This window comes from Elephas maximus, chromosome 11 (genome assembly GCF_024166365.1).
Source record: "Elephas maximus indicus isolate mEleMax1 chromosome 11, mEleMax1 primary haplotype, whole genome shotgun sequence".
In the NCBI taxonomy this organism is placed as follows: Eukaryota; Metazoa; Chordata; class Mammalia; order Proboscidea; family Elephantidae; genus Elephas; species Elephas maximus.
The window spans coordinates 26,636,120-26,657,289 of record NC_064829.1 but is presented as its reverse complement, the minus strand read 5'-3'; the positions used below and the strand labels follow the sequence as shown (position 1 = coordinate 26,657,289).

The 21,170-nt window shown below is 37.0% G+C and overlaps 1 protein-coding gene across 3 annotated transcripts in view; it reads left to right on the top strand.

The window, feature by feature from the left end:
• ROCK1 (Rho associated coiled-coil containing protein kinase 1) overlaps positions 1-21,170 on the top strand; it is a 183,651-nt gene that overhangs the window by 121,894 nt on the left and 40,587 nt on the right. For all 3 annotated transcript variants that reach the window (XM_049901935.1, XM_049901933.1, XM_049901934.1), the window contains exons 17-21: positions 5,567-5,673; positions 6,941-7,091; positions 13,640-13,800; positions 16,341-16,525; positions 18,525-18,594. In XM_049901935.1, coding sequence (XP_049757892.1) covers positions 5,567-5,673; positions 6,941-7,091; positions 13,640-13,800; positions 16,341-16,525; positions 18,525-18,594 — 674 coding nt within the window. The remainder of the gene's footprint in view (positions 1-5,566; positions 5,674-6,940; positions 7,092-13,639; positions 13,801-16,340; positions 16,526-18,524; positions 18,595-21,170) is intronic.

Genomic DNA, 21,170 nt, shown 5'->3' with positions numbered 1-21,170 from the left:
TTTAACATATATTACTCCATTGCACCATCACCCATCTGTCAGTTTATCTTACTGTGTTGCTAGCTTGTGTGTTGCTACGATGTTGGAAGCTATGCCACTGGTATTTTAAATACCAGCAGGGTCACCCATGGTAGACAAGTTTCAGCAGAGCTTCCAGACTAAGACAGACTAGGAAGAAAGGCCTGGCAATCTGCTTGCAAAGTTAGCCAACAAAAACCTTATGGATCACAACAGAATATTGTTTGAATTAGTTGCTTTGCATATGTCATCAGGAGGAATCAGTTGCTGGAGGAGAACATCATGTTTGGCGAAGTGTAGAGGCCCAATGAGGACATGGGAGATCCTTGGTGAGATGGTTTGGTACAATATTCACAATGATGGACTCAGACATGCTGGCAATTGTGAGGATGATGCAGGACAGGACAGTGTTTCATTCTGTTGTACATAAGATTGCCATGAGTCGGAGTCAACTCAATGGCAGCTGAAAAGTCCATTGCAGTAATCTTACTGACACTGTCTTGCAGTCAGTGGAAACCTCTTCAAGTTTTAACACTACTCTAGTACTCTGATGGCGTAGTGGTTAAGTGCAATGGCTGCTAACCAAAAGATCAGCAGTTTGAATCCACCAGGCGTTCCTTGGAAACTCTACGGGGCAGTTCTACTCTATCCTATAGGGTCGCTATGAGTCGAAATCGACTCGATGGCAGTGGGTTTGGTTTTGGTTTTGTTTTTAGTACTCTTGGATAGCTTCTGTGCTTTCTGATAGTCATAGATTTTCCAAGATCATTTTCTGTGCCAGACATGGAGTCACCCATTTTCTAAGGAACCCTAGTTTATTTTTGTAGGATATGGCATTCAGGGACCATAATCTGAGTGCTGTGAATACTCACTGCTACCTAATTTGATCAGTGCCTGTAGGATTTTTTAAGGGACAAAGGTAGGAATACTTTTCTTTTTTTTTTTTTTTTGAGAGAAAAACCATCATAAATTTCTATTGATAGTCAATATTTTTAGTCTTCTTTTGTTCTGTTATTCATGAGTTATTTAGTAATGTTAAATTTCCAGGTTAGTTTTAGAGGTTTTTATTGTTTTGATTTTTTCTTAAATTGCTAATTTCTCATTTTATTGTGATTAAAAAAATATTACCTACAAGATTTGTACTTTTTGGAAATTGTTTTTTTCCTGGCTTAGTTTATAATGTACGTTTATTTTGTTTTTAACAGTTGCACGGGCATTTGAAAATTGTGTAGGTTTTTTTCTTTTCATATCTTTTTGGGTTTATTTCTTGAAAAAACATGAAACTTCTCTGTCTAATCAATCAGTTTTCTAAGACCCCGTTTATTCTTTGTCTCTTTAATCTGTCATATTTTGAAACATGTTCTAAAAGTTCCCATTGTGATTGCAGTTTTTTCTCATAGTCCCCTTGTATTTCTAATGGCTTTTTTATTGAGGTAAGATTCACATAACATAAAATTAGCCATTTTAAAGTATACAATTGAGCAGAATTTAGTAAATTCATGATGTTGTACAGCTACCACCTCTATCTAGTTCCAAAGCATAAAAGAAAACCCTGTACTGTTAAACAGTCCCTCATCTTCCTTTTCTCCCTCTCTCTCCAGAGCCTGGTACCTACCAGTCTGTTTTCTGCCTATGGAATTACCTACTCCGGATATTTCATAAAAACAGAATCATACAATATGTGTCCTTTTGTGTCTGGCTTCTTTCACTTAGCATATAGTTTATTTGTCCTTTTATTGTTGAATCGTAAGCATTCTTTATACATTCTAGATTCTAAACCCTTACCGGATATGTGACTTGCAGATATTTTCTCCCAATTTTGTAGGTTGTCTTTTCATTCTCTTGATGTCCTTTTATTGCACAAAAGTTTTTAATCTTGATGAAGTCCAATTTAACTATTCTTTCGTTACTCCTGCCTTTGGTATCTTATCTAAGAAACTGTTGCCAAATCCAAGGTCCTGAAGATTTACCCCCGTTTTCTTATAAGAGCTTTATAATTTTAGCTCTTATGTTTAAGTCTCTGATCTATTTTGAGTTAATTTTTGTGTGTGGTGTGAGATAGGGATTCAACTTCATTCTTCTACATGTGGGAATCCAGTTGTCCAAGCATCATTTATTGTAGAGACTATTCTTTCCCCATTGAATGGTCCTGGCACTCTTATAAAAAATCAGTTGATTATAGATGTATGGGTTTATTTCTGGACTCTCAGTTCTGTTCCATCCATCCGTACGTCTGTCCTTATACCAGTACCACACTGTTTTGACCACTGTAGTAAGTTTTGAAATTGAGGAAGTATGGGTCCTCCAAGTTCGGCCCCATGTAATTCCATATGAGTTTGAGGGTTGACTTTTCCATTTCTACAAAACAGGCCATTGGAATTTATAGATCACTTTGCATAGTATTGCCATTGTAACAACAATTAATCTTTCAATCCACGAGCACAGGCTGTCTTTCCATTTATTTGTCTTCTTTAATTTTTTTTGGCAATGTTTTATAGTTTTCAGTGTACAAGTCTTGCATCTCTGGTTAAATTTGTTACTAGATATTTTATTCTTTTGGATGCTATTGTAAATGGAATTGTTTTCCTAATTTTCTTTTCAAATTGCTTATTGATGGTGTATAGAAACAACCGATTTTGTGTGTTGACCTTGTATCTTTCAACTTTGCTGAATCCGTTCACTAGCTCTAATAGTTTTTTGTGGATTATTTGGAATTTTCTATGTATAGGATCATGTTGTCTGCAAAGAGAGAGCTTTACTTCTTCCTTTACAATTTGGATGTCTTTGTGTGTGTGTGTATGTGCACCTAATTGCTCTGGATAGAACTTCTCTGACAGTATAGAATAGCAGTAGTGAAAGCGGACATCCTTGTCTTAATCCTGGTGTTAGAGGGAAAGATCTCAGTCTTTCACTATTGAATATGATGTTAACTGTAAATTTTCATATATGCCCTGCTTTGTATATTTTTAATGTAATGTTTTTTGGTATATAATGATTTATGACTTCTATATATGTTCTGGGTAGATTAGAATTTATGTTATAAAAACCAAACCTACTGCCGTCAAGTCAGTTCTGACTCATAGTGACCCCATAGGGTTTCCAAGGCTGTAAATCTCTATGGAAGCAGACTGCCACATCTTCCTCCCACAGAGCCGCTGTTGGTTTCAAACCATCGACCTTCCGGTTAGCAGTCGATTGCTTTAACCACTGTGCCATAAATGACATTAGATGCATGTGGCCTTAGGTTTTGTTCCCCCCATGATTTGCGTTTTCCTGTTATATTTTGCCCATTCATTTATTTTTAATTTTTCTATGTTTTCAGTAGGCCTCAAATGTATTCAGTTCGAGAGCTTTCATCATTTATTTGAGATTTTAACACACTTAGATTTTTTTAAGTGAGGTTTTTTGTTGTTGTTGTTGAAACAACATGTATGCACGGATAGAAACACAATGAATCAAAAAACGTACAACTGAAGGCGTGAATATACCCATTTCCCAGCGTGAATATACCCATTTCCCAACGTGAATATACCCACGTGACGAGAATCCAGCTCATGAAACTGAACGTTCCTAGCGACGCAGAAGTCTCTCCCTGGGCTTTCTCTGTCACTAATGACCCTCTACCAAGTAATCATTATTCTGACTTCTAACACTGTGAATTAGTTTTTCTTGTTTTTTATAAATGGAATCGTGCAATAAGTACTACTTTGCACCTGGCTTACTTCACACAATGTTGTGTTTGTGAGGCTCATCCATACTGCCGTATATGGCAATAGGGTGTTCACTGCAATTTATTTATTAATCATTCTACAGGAAATGGATATTTTGGTTATTTACAGTTTGGGCTATTATGGATAGTACTGATATGAACTTTCTCATGTATATTTTTTGGTAATCATAAATATGCTTCCTCTTGGGTGTATACCTAAAAATGGTGATGTCATGGTATATTCCTTCCACTGTAGTTTTATAATTTTTGTATATGAAGCTTTTTGCTTTCATAAGGGCCCTCAGTGGCACAAATGGTTTACACCCGGCCATTAATCAAAAGGTTGGGGGTTGTGATCCACCTAACAGCACCATGGAGAAAAGTCCTGGCCATCTACTTCTGTAAGGTTATAAAAAAAAAAAAAAAGTTATAGCCATTGAAAACCCAGTGGAGCACAGTTCTACTCTGAAACACGTGGGGTCACCATGAGTCAGAATCAGCGGCAACAGGTTCCTTTGGTTTTGTTTTTGCTTTCATGTATTGTACAGACAAGTTATAAGTTTCCTCCTAGCATGTTTTTTTAGATAGGATAAGTGAGGAAAAGAAAGTATTTTTTACTTGTCTTTCATAGGACTATTAGAAATCTATAAGGAATTCAACCCATATATCTTCAGTACCTTGTCTTCTTAGGAGCTATTTATAATAATCTTTTTCCAGATGAAAATTTAAAAATTTAATCAATTTACTATCTTTCTATAAAAAAAAAAAAAATTAAAACCTATTTTTAAATATTACTTTAACATTGGAACATCTTGGCACATTTGATTTATTACTTTCCGTACAAACACACATGTACTTTGTATTTTTGCTCAGGCATTTGAAAGAAACTGGCAGATGTCATAACACATTCTCCTGTATGAACATAATACCATTACTGTGTGGTGTGTATGTAAATAAGAGTATTCTCTAGATTATAGAACGGGCCTAGCAGATAAGCATTATCAGGTACCAAAGGTTTAATATTCATTTGTTCATTAAGGAATTATTTCAGAAACACAAAATATGGGAGGAAGGGGTACATTTGAAACTTGGGCAAGTATAGTAAGTTAACCTGTACTTTTAGTACAAAATTCTTCCCGATCACTCAGGGTGCTTTATTCATTTTCCTGTCAAATTTTAGGCAACTTTGAATCACAAAACCTGAAAATAGATACTTACTTTTGAACTAGGTAATATAAGTATGTTCATTTAAGTTAGGTTCTACCTGTATTAAATTTGTGTGTGTTAAATATTAATGCATTAAAAACCATATGTCTAAAGCATATTTTAATGAGACAGTTACAAAATAGATGAGTTGCTCCCATTGCATAGCTTGAGCTTCAGGTAGGCTAAAACTAAGCTTTGTTACATTAAATATCTTAAAACTTAGTTTCCCATAAAAACAGAGTTTGACTCCATTAACACTGTACAGTTTCTGGCACATACAAGGCACTTAATAAATACTTGTTCTTTAGTAACTATGTAAAAAGCTTCACCTTTAACTTCGTAGAAAATGGCACTCAGTAAGGATTTGGATCTGAATTCTAGCCCAAGTTCAAGCTTTGTCTCTTTGACCACTTGTAAAATGAAGAAAATTGACTAAAAAAAAAAAAAGATCTTTAATTAGCATTAACATTTTTATTACCGTATGTTATGTTTATTGCGCATATCACCAAAAACAATAATTCTATCTGATCAGGCGATTTAATACTAAAAATTTTTTTAACCTTAATGTGCACACTGAATCAGTGACTTTTCTTTCCGTGACTATGTGACTTAAACTTTTTTCTTACTTGATAGCTCGAATTACATCTTCACAAGAGGAGGTGAAGCATCTCAAACACAATCTTGAAAGGCTGGAAGGAGAAAGAAAAGAGGCTCAAGACATGCTTAATCATTCAGAAAAGGTGAATGATTCAACGTGCACCAATTATGAGATAACTGTTGCTCGTTACCAAATATTATAAGGTGGTTTTTATAAAATAGCATTCAATCCTAAAATTTACATATTTACATTTCTAAAGTTTTTGTGTTTGGTTGGTGTATATGGGTGTATGTATTTCTTATTTGGGTTTTTTATTGTTGTTTTTACTTAATTGTTTTGACCCTTGAAGATATTAGATGTTCAGTGTCATCTGATTATCAATAAGTTGCTTTGGTTTGGAAATATCTTTTCATATAGAATTTTCTTTGTACATGGGTAAGATGAAACTTCCTATGAAGAAGGAAAACAAAGGATCGGTGTATAGTAGATCGTTTATGTTTGTTTCATTTTGTTGGTAAGAGTTAATTAGCAAAATAGAAAAAAGCATAAAGTGATTGGCCTTTGCGTTTAGGGTTCCTTTAAAAGTAAAAAATCCCGTTGGTTATCCTCTGTTGCCTACCTTGTTAGGGAAGCGGATTAAAGAGATAACATGCAGGTCTAGCTCTCACTGTCTCAGTTCCTCACTGAAATGTTGGAGATTCAGTTGAACCTCAGATAAACTATCAGAAAACTTACCACTTATCTTGTCCTTTGAACATGTTTTGGAGTCCATGGATGTTTTGTGATAAAGAATAGTTTTTTCCTGGCTAAGCCTGGTGTAAAAGTAGAAATAGGATAAAAGAAGGAAGAGCAGAAGCACCCAGACAGAAATGAAATACATTTTGACTTGTTCTCTCTTGCCATCTCAGGGACTTGGTAACTTGCCATGAGAGCTTCTTGTTCTTTTGTCAAAGGAAAGTAAATGTAGGTATAGATACAAACATAGACAGAGATAATTTAATAATATAAAAAAAATGTGATAGCAAAAATAAAAATAAAACCTGAAGAATTTATTTCTGCTCCTAGTAATGAACCCTCCTGAACCCAACTACCACCCCAGCCATGCCCTGCCATCAGGCATGGTTAATGATTCAAAATTGGGGGGAGGATTGGGGACTAAAGAAAAAATGATATTTTGCTTACATGTGTTTATTCTGATTTTAAAAGTAAGACATCAAGTAAGACAAAGATAATGTGAAATATACAGGAGAGTATTAAAAATGAAAATCATGTACTGAATAAGTATGTTTAAATACGGTGTCATATTTCAAGCCAGTGTAATTCATTCTTATGGAATATTAAATAATGTAAGATTTAATAAATGTATCTTTTGCACAGTATATTACATGACTTTCATTCCCATTTTACAGGAAAAGAATAACTTAGAGATAGATTTAAACTACAAGCTTAAATCATTACAACAACGGTTAGAACAAGAAGTAAATGAACATAAAGTAACCAAAGCTCGTTTAACTGACAAACATCAATCTATTGAAGAGGCAAAGTCTGTTGCAATGTGTGGTAAGTGTCAGTGTAGTTAGTTTTAAATAATGCCTACAAAATATTTTTTTGTCAAAACTTAATTTTGTAGCATTATAACTCTTAGAAATTATAAACTATGATCTAGAAAGGATTCCTTCCTTTTTTTAATCGCAGTTTCTCTGTTTAGTTCTGTTACTCCTTTACTCCCTTTGTTCCCTATAAAGGTTAGTGGAACCTCTCTTTTCTCCTAGTTTTCAGCCCATTCTTTTATTTTCTTGTTTCATTCTGGACCTCTAAATCTAGCTCTCCTACTTATCAACCTAGCCTACCTCTTTACCCATCTTTGTTGTCTTCCCTCTTAAAGAAGGCTGGTCCTCTTCCTGTCCTGGCTAATATGTTCTAGCTGCGCTCTAGATCTAGTCTCCTCTTACCTCATCCTGACTCATCAGCTCTTTCTCTCTTCTTTTTCCTCAGCCTTTCTCCTCCACTGGCTTCTTCCTTGTTGTAAACATGAACAAATTTCTCCCATCTTAAAAACAAGTAGGTAAACCTTTGCAGGAGCATGTGATGCTCACTGATTTCTACTGTTTTATTCCATCCCTTTAGAGCCAAACTTATAAAAGCAGTTTTCCTGCCCTTCACCTTCTATTCATTTCTTAACCTCTCTATAATCTGGATATGTCGTTGGCAATTTAAATTCCATTTGTTCAAAGGGAACTAATAATCTTATCCATCAACCCCATCCTCACTATCCTGGTTAATGACCATGTAGTCTTTATGAGCCCAGGCTTTGGGATCAGGCACATCTACTTTGCCTTTTAACCTCTCTAGAGTTAAAAAAAAAAAAAAAAAAAAACCTGAGAAAATACATGCAAAGTGACTGTACATAGAAAGCTTTCAATAATTGGTAGCTACTGGTGGTGGTATTACTTAACACTCAGGAGCTCAAGCAAGCCAGAAATCTGGGAATTAGTCAGGAGTTCGACTTCCAAATTATATATACAATGTAATCCTCCTTTCCTGTCCCCATTTAGTACATGATAGCATCATTACTTTGCTTGATCTGTTGCAATAGACTCTTAATTTTTACTCTGCCTAGAGTTATTCTACTCATCAATCTATCCTCCTTACTTCGGTCACAATGATGTATCTGATACTCACATTCTAGTCCTTCTTAAAATTCCTTAAGTGGCTTTTCATTGTTTACAAGGTACATTTCAAACTCTTCATGATATGTAAAACTTTTGAGTTGGTACCTACCTATTTTTCCAGACTTACTGCTCTGCACTATTGTGTTTTTCATAATATTGTTTGCTTCAGCTATATTGAACTACTTTTATTTCTTTCACATATGGTCATTATTGACTGCCGAACTACATACCGGAAACCCTGGTGGCGTAGTAGTTAAGTGCTGCAGCTGCTAACCAAAGGATCGGCAGTTCTAATCCACCAGGCACTCCTTGGGAACTATGGGGCAGTTCTACTCTGTCCTGTAGGGTCGCTATGAGTCGGAATCAACTCAGCGGCACTGGGTTTTTGGGTTTAACTACATACCAGACACACCCGGAAATATAGCCAAGCCTAAAATTGACAAAAACCCTTCTTAGAGATTACATTCTGTAGCAAATACAGGGAAAAAGCAAATAAATAGATAAAATAGTTAACAATGGTAATTATTAATGTGAAGGATAGTTTCTAGGTGGTACTGTCTAACATGGGGTTCTCTGGGAAGACCTCTCCAGGTTTTTGAGGTAAGCACTGAAGGTCATGGTGAACAAGCTATTAAAACAGCTGGAGGAAGTACATTTCAGGCAAAAGAGACAGTAAATTCAACACCCATATTCTAAAAATAGTGAGAAGCCATTGGGGCATTTTAAGCTGGACTGGAATGTGTAATTTATATTTTTAAAAGACAGCTCTGGCTGCTGTGTGGAGAATACTTTGGAGAGAAATAACAGTGAAAAGGGGGAGATCAGTTACAAGACTGTAGGCAAGAAATACACAGTCGTAGTGGAGATGGAAAGAAGTGGAGACGTAGATGAACAGAATTGGTAATGAATTGCATGGAAAGAGAGAAAAAGAAGAAATTAATAAAGATTTAGGCTTTTAGTTTGAACAGCTGGATAAATAGTAATATGCTGAGATTGAGATAATTGGGGTAGGAATGGTTTTGGGATGGGAGGGGGATGAATAAAGTCTTTCTATTTAATATATCCTCCACGTGTCTGTCAGTTTGTCATACTGTGGGGGCTTGTGTGTTGCTGTGATGCTGGAAGCTATGCCACCAGTATTCAGATACCAGCAGGGTCACCCATGGAGGACAGGTTTCAGCTGAGCTTTCAGACTAAGACAGACTAGGAAGAAGGACCCGGCAGTCTACTTCTGAAAAGCATTAGCCAGTGAAAACCTTATGAATAGCAGTGGAACATTGTCTGATATAGTGCTGGAAGATGAACCCCCCAGGTTGGAAGGCACTCAAAAGATGACTAGGGAGGAGCTGCCTTCTCAAAGTAGAGTCAACCTTAATGACGTGGATGGAGTAAAGCTACCGGGACCTTCATTTGCCGATGTGGCACGACTCAAAATGAGAAGAAACAGCTGCAAACATCCATTAATAATTAGAACCTGGAATGTACAAAGTATGAATCTAGGAAAATTGGAAATCATCAAAAATGAAATGGAACGCATAAACATCGGTATCCTAGGCATTAGTGAGCTGAAATGGACTGGTATTGGCCATTTTGAGTCAGACAATCATATAGTCTACTATGCTGAGAATGACAAGTTGAAGAGGAATGGTGTTGCATTCATCGTCAAAAAGAACGTTTCAAGATCTATCCTGAAGTACAGTGCTGTCAGTGATAGGATAATATCCATACCGCCTACAACGAAGACCAGTTAATACGACTATTATGCAAATTTATGTACCAACCACTAGGGCCAAAGATGAAGAAATAGAAGATTTTTATCAGCTGCTGCAGTCTGAAATTCATCGAACATGCAATCAAGATGCATTGATAATTACAGGTGATTGGAATGCAAAAGTAGGAAACAAAGAAGAAGGATCAGTAGTTGGAAAATATGGCCTTGGTGATAGAAACAATGCTGGAGATCAAATGATAGAATTTTGCAAGACCAACGACTTCATTGAAAATACCTTCTTTCATCAACATAAATGGCGACTCTACACATGGACCTCGCGAGATGGAACACACGGAAATCAAATTGACTACATCTGTGGAAAGAGATGATGGGAAAGCACAATATCATCAGTCAGAACAAGGCCAGGGCCCGACTGTGGAACAGACCATCAATTGCTCATATGCAAGTTCAAGCTGAAACTGAAGAAAATCAGAGCAAGTCTACGAGAGCCAAAATATGACCTTGAGTATATTCCACCTGAATTTAGAGACCATCTGAAGAATAGATTTGACACACTGAACACTAGTGACCGAAGACCAGACGAGTTGTGGAATGACATCAAGGACATCATCCATGAAGAAAGCAAGAGGTCACTGAAAAGATAGGAAAGAAAAGACCAAGATGAATGTCAGAGGAGTCTCTGAAACTTGCGCTCGAACTTCGAGCAGCTACAGCAAAAGGAAGAATTGATAATGTAAAAGAACTGAACAGAAGATTTCAAAGGGCCTCTCGAGAAGACAAAGTAAAGTATTATAATGACATGTCCAAAGAGCTGGAGATGGAAAACCAAAAGGGAAGAACACGCTTGGTGTTTCTCAAGCTGAAAGACCTGAAGAAAAAATTCAAACCTTGAGTTGCGATAGTGAAGGCTTCCATGGGAAAAATATTAAATGATGCAGGAAACATGAAAAGAAGATGGAAGGAATACACAGAGTCATTATGGCAAAAACAATTAGTCGATATTCAACCATTTCAAGAGGTGGCATACGATCAGGAACTGATGGTACTGAAGGAAGAAGTCCAAGCTGCTCTGAAGGCATTGGCGAAAAACAAGGCTCCAGGAATTGATGGAATATCAATTGAGATGTTTCAACAAACAGATGCAGCGCTGGAGGTGCTCACTCACCTGTGCCAAGAAATATGGAAGACAGCTCCCCGGCCACCTGACTGGAAGAGATCCATATTTTTGCCTATTCCCAAGAAAGGTGATCCAACCAAATGTGGAAATTATAGAACAATATCGTTAATATCAAATGCAGCCAAAATTTTGCTGAAGATCATTCAAAAACGGCTGCAGCAGTATATCGACAGGGAACTGCCAGAAATTCAGGCTGCAGAAGAGGACATGGAACCCGGGACATCATTGCTGATGTCAGATGGATCCTGGCTGAAAGCAGAGAATACCAGAAGGATGTTTACCTTTGTTTTATTGACTATGCAAAGGCATTTGGTTGTGTGGATCATAACAAACTATGGATAACACTGCAAAGAATGGGAATTCCAGAACACTTAATTGTGCTCCTGAGGAACCTTTACATGGATCAAGAGGCAGTTGTTCAGATAGAACAAGGGGATACTGATTGGTTTAAAGTCAGGAAAGGTGTGCATCAGGGTTGTATTCTTTCACCATACCTATTTAATCTGTGTGCTAAACAAATAATATGAGAAGCTGGACTATACGAAGAAGAACAGGGCATCAGGATTGGAGGAAGACTCATTAATGACCTGTGTTATGCAGATGACACAACCTTGCTTGCTGAAAGTGAAGAGGACTTGAAGCACTTACTAATGAAGATCAAAGACCACAGCCTTCAGTATGGATTACCCCTCATCATAAAGAAAACAAAAATCCTCACAACTGAACCAATGAGCAGCATCATGATAAACAGAGAAAAGATTGAAGCTGTCAAGGATCTCATTTTACTTGGATCCACAATCAACACCCATGGAAGCAGCAGTCAAGAAATCAAAAGACGCATTGCATTGGGCAGATCTGCTGCAAAGGACCTCTTCAAAGTGTTGAAGAGCAAGGATGTCACCCTGAAGACTAAGGTGCACCTGACCCAAGCCATGGTATTTTCACTCGCATCATATGCATGTGAAAGCTGGACACTGAATAAGGAGGACGGAAGAAGAGTTGACGCCTTTGAATTGTGGTGTTGGCGAAGAATATCGAATATACCATGGACTGCCAAAAGAATGAACAAATCTCTGGGAAGAAGTGCGGCCAGAATGCTCCTTAGAAGCAAGGATGGCGAGACTGCATCTTACATACTTCAGACATATTGTCAGGAGGGATGAGTCCCTGGAGAAGGACATCATGCTTGGCAGAGTACAGGGTCTGCGGAAAAGAGGAAGACCCTCATTGAGGTGGATTGACACAGTGGCTGCAACAATGAGCTCAAGCATAACAACGATTATAAGGATGGTGTAGGACCGGGCAGTGTTTTGTTCTGTTGTATGTAGGGTCACTATGAGTCGGAACCGACTCAACGGCACCTAACAACAACAACAACATTTTATATATGTTAACTTTGACAAGTTTTTTTAGGTACTCGGGCAGAGATGTCAAATAGTTAATTGGTATATAAGCTTGAGTAGTCCCTGGGTGACACAAATGGTTCAAGTACTTGGCTACTAACTGAAAGGTTGCCAGTTTCAGTCCACCCAGGTGTGCCTCAGAGGAAAAGCCTGGCAATCTGCTTCCAAGTGGTCACAGCCTTGAAAACCGTATGGAGTGTAGTTCTACCCTGCACTCTTGGGATTGCAATAAGTCGGAATCAGCTCAACATCAACGAACAATGACAACATCACAATGTATTATATACATATTCATCTATAATCTCTGCCCTGAGAACAGTGCGTGGCAATAGTAAGCACTTAGTACCTTTATTATTAAGTGAGTGAATGAATATAAAACATGTACCCCAATGTCTGCAGATGATCAGCATGGAGTTAGCAGTAATTCTTACTTTTCTTCCCTAGACATGGCATGGCATGCACTTTCACTCTTTATCCTTACCTCTTGCTGTTTCCTCTTCATCCCAGTTTTTTTAATTTAACATTTTTGAGGAAGTGTGTTGAATGGGAAAAGCACAAGATTTAGAGTTATGTAAACTTTTTGAATTCTGATGGTGCAACTTACTAGTTGCATGAGCATAGAAAACTAACCTCTCAGAGCCTTAGCTACCATATCTCAAAAGCAGAGCCTCACTGAAGACCTCCATCTTCTGGTAATAATATAAACAGGTGTTTTACTACTGTGGATATTTGTTGACCTGAGTCGCTTGAGCTAAAGCTCCCATTATAACCTTAAGCTTCTTGAAACTTTTCTGGAACAAAGCAACATATAGATGAATAACTACAACCTTGTTTTTCTTCTTTCCCCTGACCTACCTCCATTTTTCTCCCAAGTTACTCAACTTTCCAGCTATATTCTTCACCTTTTGGTCTGAGAATGGTACTAAATAATCTCACATGTCATTGGGCAAGGGCTGGGTTTAAAGTATTTTATTACCTCGTTATATTTTATAACTCCCTTAAAGTCCCAGGATAAAAATGGTAGGAATATTTGGCACCAATTTGTAATACACAATGCATGTAAAGTAAAAAGTTGACATATTCTCTCTCTCTAAATACATGTTTGTAATATTTTTCTTTTGTAGAGATGGAAAAAAAGCTGAAGGAAGAAAGAGAAGCCCGAGAGAAGGCTGAAAATAGGGTTGTTCAGATTGAGAAACAATGTTCCATGCTCGATGTTGATCTAAAGCAATCTCAGCAGAAGCTAGAGCATTTGACTGAAAATAAAGAAAGAATGGAGGAAGAAGTAAGAAAAATACACAGTACTGATTTCCTTCATCTTATAAGGGAATTATGAATGTTCGTCTTCCATAAGTAATGAATGAAGAGTCATTAGCTGTGATTTAAACAACATGGGTAAAATTCGAATGAATAACTTAAAGATCTGTGTTCACTGCTATGTGGTCCCTGCTATATCCCTAGCTCTTAGAATTTTCAACTTCAAATAGTTATTGAACATTCATTCTGTAGCATCTATGCCATTTTGTATTGCCAGTATAACTGTATTGAAGTGACATAGCTCCTTCCCTGAAGAAACTGGTATCTGTTTTAAAGAAAAAAAATATATATTATAAGGTATCCTGTACCCTCAAAGAGGAGCATGGCTCATAAATTTCCAAAAAAAGTTTTAAACTACAGAATCTTTATTGGATTAGGTTGATAGAAAACATAGGGTGCATATACATAAAGAAGTTAATAAAAAGATAAAATCACATTATATCTTGCTGGTAACTATAAGTATTTTAGAAATTTTTTATAAGACTAAAAGTTCTTAATCTACATAAATAAATTGAAGAAGGGAAAAAGAGGAAGCAGACCAGAATTGTCAGGAATGCCTTCACAAAGAGGGACAAGATGTTACCTAGATTTTAAAGGTTGGTTAAGACCTCAGGAAGCAATAGTTTGAGAGTCAGAAATTTGACTTCCTAGAGGGAACACCATCAGTAAAGATAAAAGATGAGTACGGAGTGGGCAAGAAGGTAAGTGAGTGAGAGCAGTAAGGGACTTGATCTGACCAGAGTAGAAGAGACATGTTGAGTAATCATGGGAGAAACTTGAGGACCAAAGTATTGATGGTCTTTAAAACTTCCCATGGGTACCATAACTACCACAGCCGCCTTCACACTGAGTCCAGCACAACAAGATGGTGCCTGGCTACTACTGCTGACTGCTCTGACAGGGATCACAGGAGAGGGTCCTGGAGGGAGCTGGAGAAAAATGTAGAACAAAATTCTCACACGCGCACAAAAAAGACCAGACTTACTGGTCTGAGAGAGACTGGAGAAACTGAGAGTATGGCCCCCGTACACCCTTTTAGCTCAGTAATGAAGTCACTCCTGAGGCTCACCCTTCAGCCAAAGATTAGACAAACTCATAAAACAAAATGAGGCTAAATGAGCAGGCATACCAGCCCAGGGGCAGAGATGAGAAGGCAGGAGGAGACAGGAAATCTGGTAATGGGAAACCAAGGTCAAAAAGCGGAGAGTGTTGACATGTCATGGGGTTGGCAGCCAATGTCACAAAACAATATGTTTATTAATTGTTTAGTGAGAAACTTGTTTGCTCTATAAACCTTCCTCTAAAGCACAATTTAAAAAACAAACAAACAAAACCTTACCATGGAAACTACATTTGAAAACACTGTTTTAGGAAAATTAATCTGATAGTGGTATATAAAAAAAAAATGGGCTAAAAAGAAGAGAGATTAGAGGTACCTATTAGAGCCAGTGGAAACCCTGGTGGCATAGTGGTTAAGTGCTACGGCTGTTAACCAAAGGGTCGGCAGTTCGAATCCGCCAGGCACTCCTTGGAAACTCTATGGGGCAGTTCTACTCTGTCCTATAGTCGTGATCGACTGGACGGCACTGGGTTTGATTTTGGGGTTATTAGAGCCAGCAAGCAGAAAGAATGTATGTTGAAATTTTAGGAGATAATATTCAGTCATTTAAAAAATACAAGTTTTGAATACATATTATTTTCATGGCTCTGTTCTAGGAGTTGGGGTTACGGAGGGAAAGACAGATATTGAACTAGTAATTACACGCATGACTAATATTAAAAAGAGGAGTACAGAATGCTGTAGAAATGTTACGACTAATCATATCTGGGAGTCGTGGAAGGAAGGCCTCCCTAAGGGAGTGCCATTTAATTTGGAAGCTGAATAATAAATGAACAGGGAAAGACAGAGGGAAGAATACATGTAGGAACTGTAAGGTGAGGGAGAGCTTGTTACATTTGAGGATCTGAAAATATGATGGGGTATACAGAATGGCCAGTGATAGAACTAGAGAAGTAGAGAAGGAGCAGATCACAAAGGTATTGTAAAGCACTCTTAAGAATTTTTAGCTTGTTGGTCCCAGCACCTAGTAAATATTTGATAAATGTTTGTTGAGTTGAATTAAGTATACATTCAATTTGTTTCATAAACTTTGGATGATAATCGACTAGAGCACATAAACATTTACGAATGAACAGGTGAACTTTAAATAGTCCTTTGGAATTCTCCCAAAAGTCTCTAAAATTTCCATGCTGGTTAGAGTAGAAAGAAGCCAGATTTTTTTCTCAAGGTCTCATATCTGAAATTTGGGAATTAATTTGACTTAGCAGTAAATTCTACAATAATAAACATAGAATAAACACTTAGAGACTCTTTAGAATACTGATATTCTCTATACTAATAAAAATTACAGGAATTATAATGTACTTAATTTGATTAGTGTTCTTTCAAATAATGTCTAATAAATTGTCAAAGAGATTTATGATCTCATTTATTTTTCTCATTCACAGGTTAAGAATCTAACCCTACAACTGGAGCAGGAATCAAATAAGCGACTGCTATTACAAAATGAATTGAAGACACAAGCTTTTGAGGCAGACAATTTAAAAGGTTTAGAGAAGCAGATGAAACAGGAAATAAATACATTATTGGAAGCAAAGAGATTATTAGAATTTGAGTTAGCTCAGCTTACAAAGTAAGTCTTGAAAGTAACATCCTTGATTTGTGTGTGTGTGTGTGTGTTCTCAGCATTTGCTTATATGTTTGATGTTTTATGTGTGTGCTTATTATATATTTAGAATCTGTAAAAAAGACTTTAAAAAAAGCATTAAGAAATAAAATAATTTTCTTGGAAAGGTTTACAAAGGAGTTCAGGCTTTGGAAGGACAGGCTCACCAAATAAAAAATACAGGTATTTAAGGGGAACAGAAAAAGATTAATCAAGGCTACTGACTTTACACTAAGTATGTTTATGGTGAAAAAAAAAAACACACAATTTTCTCATATGATTTTCATATCCACAAAAGTTACATTTCTTCAGACATTCGTATTGCAAAAATCATGGCTAAACTTTTTATTATTGATTCAGTAACTTACAGGAAAGGTTCAAGATTTCTTATTTTAAAGGCTAGAATTAGTAGCACCGTGGGGTTTTTTTGTTTTGTTTCTTTGGTTCATCTCAGAATGCTTTTTTTCTTCTTCTCCGGGCTCTGATGTGCCTGCTTATTTGAAATGGAAATAAAACAAGGTGTTAGTGTTTTGCTTTCAGAATTTATACGGACATGTTTCAAAAATTTTGTATCAAAGATGAGCCTGTCTTACGATGAGTCATGTTTTTATTTTCACCAATTTATGTAATAGTATCTTCTGTTGTCAGCTTCATTTATAACACAGTAATTGTATAAAATTGTCAGCTTTGATTTTGTTGGATTTATAGTGGTGAAATTCTTTTTCCCCTTTTAAAACCACCCTTTTCACCTAGTAATGTGTTTTTTTTTATCTTTCTTCTCCCAAGATAACTTTCAGCATTTACCAAGTATTTATAATATACTTTCCATAAACAACATGCCTCGTTACCCAAAACTCAAATCAAACCCGTTGCCGTTGAGTAGATTCCAGTTCATAGCAACCCCATAGAACCGCCCTGTAGGGTTTCCAAGGAGTGGCTGCTGGTGGATTTAACTCCCGACCTTTTGGTTAGCAGCCGAGCTCTTAACTGCTGTGCCACCAGTGCGCCTCATGACTTGTTAGGTGGTAAAAATACAAAGTTATTATTATCTAATACAAAAGCCCAACAACCACATATGAAATTATTGGTCCTTGAAAATCTGTCTTTGAGTTGCGTTGTGCTTCTGTCTTTTAAAGTCTGTTTCTCTCTGTTTGAGTTGTGTTTTGTATACATATAGTTGTCTGTTTTTCTTCTCCTTTGTCCGTTTATTGTTCTTTTCTTCTCTTCTTCCATTCCTGATTTTTCATCTCCACCCCTCCTTTCACACTTAGTTGACCATAATATATAATGCTGAATTATTATTTACGAAATATTTCATGTCCTCTATTTTTAATTGTGGAGCCCTAGTGGCACAGTGCTTGGCTGTGATCTGAAAGCTTGGCTGTTTGAACCCACCAGCCATGAGTTTTTTAGATGTTTTATGTATGTACTTACAATATAAAACATTTTAAATGTACCCCTAATACTACTTTTCCCTACAAAAATTTACAAAAGAAAAAATTGTCAATTTTATTTTTGCTATTTGGATTGATCCAGAGTTAATATTCTCCTGAATATGACCTTCAGTAGAAAAGGATTCCCTATACTTTGTATAAGGAGCCCTGGTGACACAATGGTTAAGCACTTGGCTACTAATTGAAAGGCTGGCGGTTTGAATTCACCCAGTGGCTCCACGGGAGAAAAGACCTGGTGATCCGCTCCTGTAAAGATTACAGCCTAGAAAACCGTATGGGGCACTTCTGCTGTCTCCCATAGGGTCAATATGAGTCGAATCAACTTGATGGCACACAACAACATACTTTACATAGAATTCTTTTATAAGGAGCAAAATGAAACCAGACAGTGTGGCTTAATCAATTAATTAGTAAAGTAATAGTGCGTATGAAGTGTGTGTTTTGAACTAAGACTAATATAAAGCCTGCTATGGATAAGTGCCTTTGTTCACAATTTTCTCTTTTATCCGAAGACAATATAGAGGAAACGAAGGACAGATGCGGGAGCTACAAGATCAGCTTGAAGCTGAGCAGTATTTCTCGGTAAGTCAAAGTCATTTTTAGCTTTTGTAGACTTTCAGAATTTGACTTAAAACAAGGTATTTAGATTTTATTATGAGAATTATGATTCTTTTTCAAATGACTGTGAATAATTTTTCTCCTTTTGTATTCTCGTTTCTTCATTTCTGAATCCAAGTTGATGGTCTAAATTGTGAAAAAATGATCATTTTTGTACAAGCATTTCCAAAGTTGCCATCAGACTAGAGCTTTGAGACTTTGTTAAGGGTTGTTTGCCTAGAAGCAAGCTTGCATGTTTTAGAGTCACTATTACCATGTGTGGTTCATGCGTACATGTTACCGTGGCCTTTGAGTTGTAGATACAACTAATGTTTAAGAGTTTTTTCCTGTTTCAGCTCTGTGTACTTCATGCATCTGTTTTTCTTTTACGCCATAGAAATCATTCTAACTTGCTGCAGGCCAAGTAATTTTTACTACTACTAATGATGAACATTTACAGCTATTGCTTTTTGAGGCATTATTGAAGCCTCTGAATTTTCTTTTTGTTTCTTCTGGTTGCCAAGCTTGTGCTCTGTCATTTCAAATTAACATTTATCTAGCTGATCCCTAGGATGAAGCTGGCAACCACATTTCATACAAACCTTCTTCAGTGCAATTAAATGCATGTAATTTGGGTTGCATTAGTGAACATCCCACTAGAAACCAAGTGAGAACTACGGTAAAAGTAATGGTTTCTTCCATAAAAAAACTGAAACCATTAGAACTCTGAAAGTTTCACATGATTTAGAGCTTTGCTGACTGATGCCATACTCTCTACTCATCTCCTAATAAAGATGGAGGCTTTCTAAGTATATTTTGCTTGTTTGTTTCTTGGCTTATTAGGCCATCACTGGACCATGTTTTTAATTTTTTTTTTAATTTTTATTGTGCTTTAAGTGAAAGTTTACAAATCAAGTCAGTTTCTCATACAAAAATTTATATATACCTTACTATGTACTCCTAATTGCTATCACCCTAATGAGACAGCCTGCTCCTTCTCTCCACTCTCTCTTTTTGTGTCCATTGGGCCAGCTCCTGACCCCTTCTGACCTCTCATCTACCCTCCAGATATGAGATGCCAACATAGTCTCAAGTGTCCACTTCATCCAAGAAGCACATTCTTCACCAGCATCTTTTTCTATCCCATTGTCCAGTACAATCCCTATCTGAAAAGTTGGCTTGGGAATGGTTCATGTCTCGGGCTAAGAGAAGGTCTGGGGGCCATTGACCACCAGGGCCCTCTTAGTCTCAGTCAGACCATTAAGTCTGGTCTTCTTATGAGAATTTGGGGTCTGCATCCCACTGCTCTCCTGCTCCCTCAAGGGTTCTCTGTATCTTAGATGGCCACTTGCTAGCATTTAAGACCCCAGACTCCTCTCTCCAAAGTGGGATACAGAATGCTTTCTTAATAGATTTTATTATGCCAGTTGACTTAGATGTCCCCTTAAACCATGGTCCCCAAACCCCCGCCCCTCCTACGCTGGCCTTTGAAGCATTCAGGAAACTTCTTTGCTTTTGGTTTAGTCCAGTTGTACTGACCTCGCCTGTATTCTGTGTTGTCTTTTCCCTTCACCTAAAGTAGTTCTTATTTACTATCCGAGTAGTGAATAGCCTTCTCCCTCCTACCTACCTCCCCCCTCTCGTAACCATCAGAGAAAATTTTCTTCTCCGTTTAAAACAATAGTGGTCTTATACAATATTTGTCCTTTTGCAGCTGACTAATTTCACTCAGCATAATGCCTTCCAGATTCCTCCGTGTTATGAAATGTTTCACAGATTCCTCACTGTTCTTTATCGATGTGTCGTATTCCATTGGGTGAATATACCATAATTTATTTATCCATTCATCTATTGCTGGGCACCTTGGTTGCTTCCATCTTTTTGCTATTGTAAACAGTGCTGCAGTGAACATGGGTATGTGTATATCTGTTCGTGTAAAGGCTCGTATTTCTCTAGGATATATTCCAAGGAGTGGGATTGCAGGATCGTATGGTAGTTCTATTTTTAGCTTTTTATGGAAGTGCCAAATCGATTTCCAAAGTGATTGTACCATTTTACATTCCCACCAGCAGTATATAAGTGTTCCAGTCTCTCCACAACCTCCCCAATATTTATACTTTTGTACTTTTTGAATTAATGCCAGCCTTGTTTGGAGTGAGATGGAATCTCACGGTAGTTTTGGTTTGCATTTCTCTAATGGCTAATGATCGTGAGCATTTCCTCATGTATCTGTTAGCTACCTGAATGTCTTCTTTAGTGAAGCGCCTGTTCATATCATTTGCCCATTTTTTAATTGGATTATTTGTCTTTTTGTAGTTGAGTTTTGCAGTATCATGTAGATTTTAGAGATCAGGTGCTGATTGGAAATGTCATAGCTAAAAACTTTTTCCCAGTCTATAGGTAATCTTTTTACTCTGTTGGAGAAGTCTTTGGATGAGCATAGGTGTTTGATTTTTAGGAACTCCCAGTTATCTAGTTTTCCTTCTGCATTGTTAGTAACGTTTCGTATAGTGTTTATGCCATGTATTAGGGCTCCTAACATTGTCCCTTTTTTTTCTTCC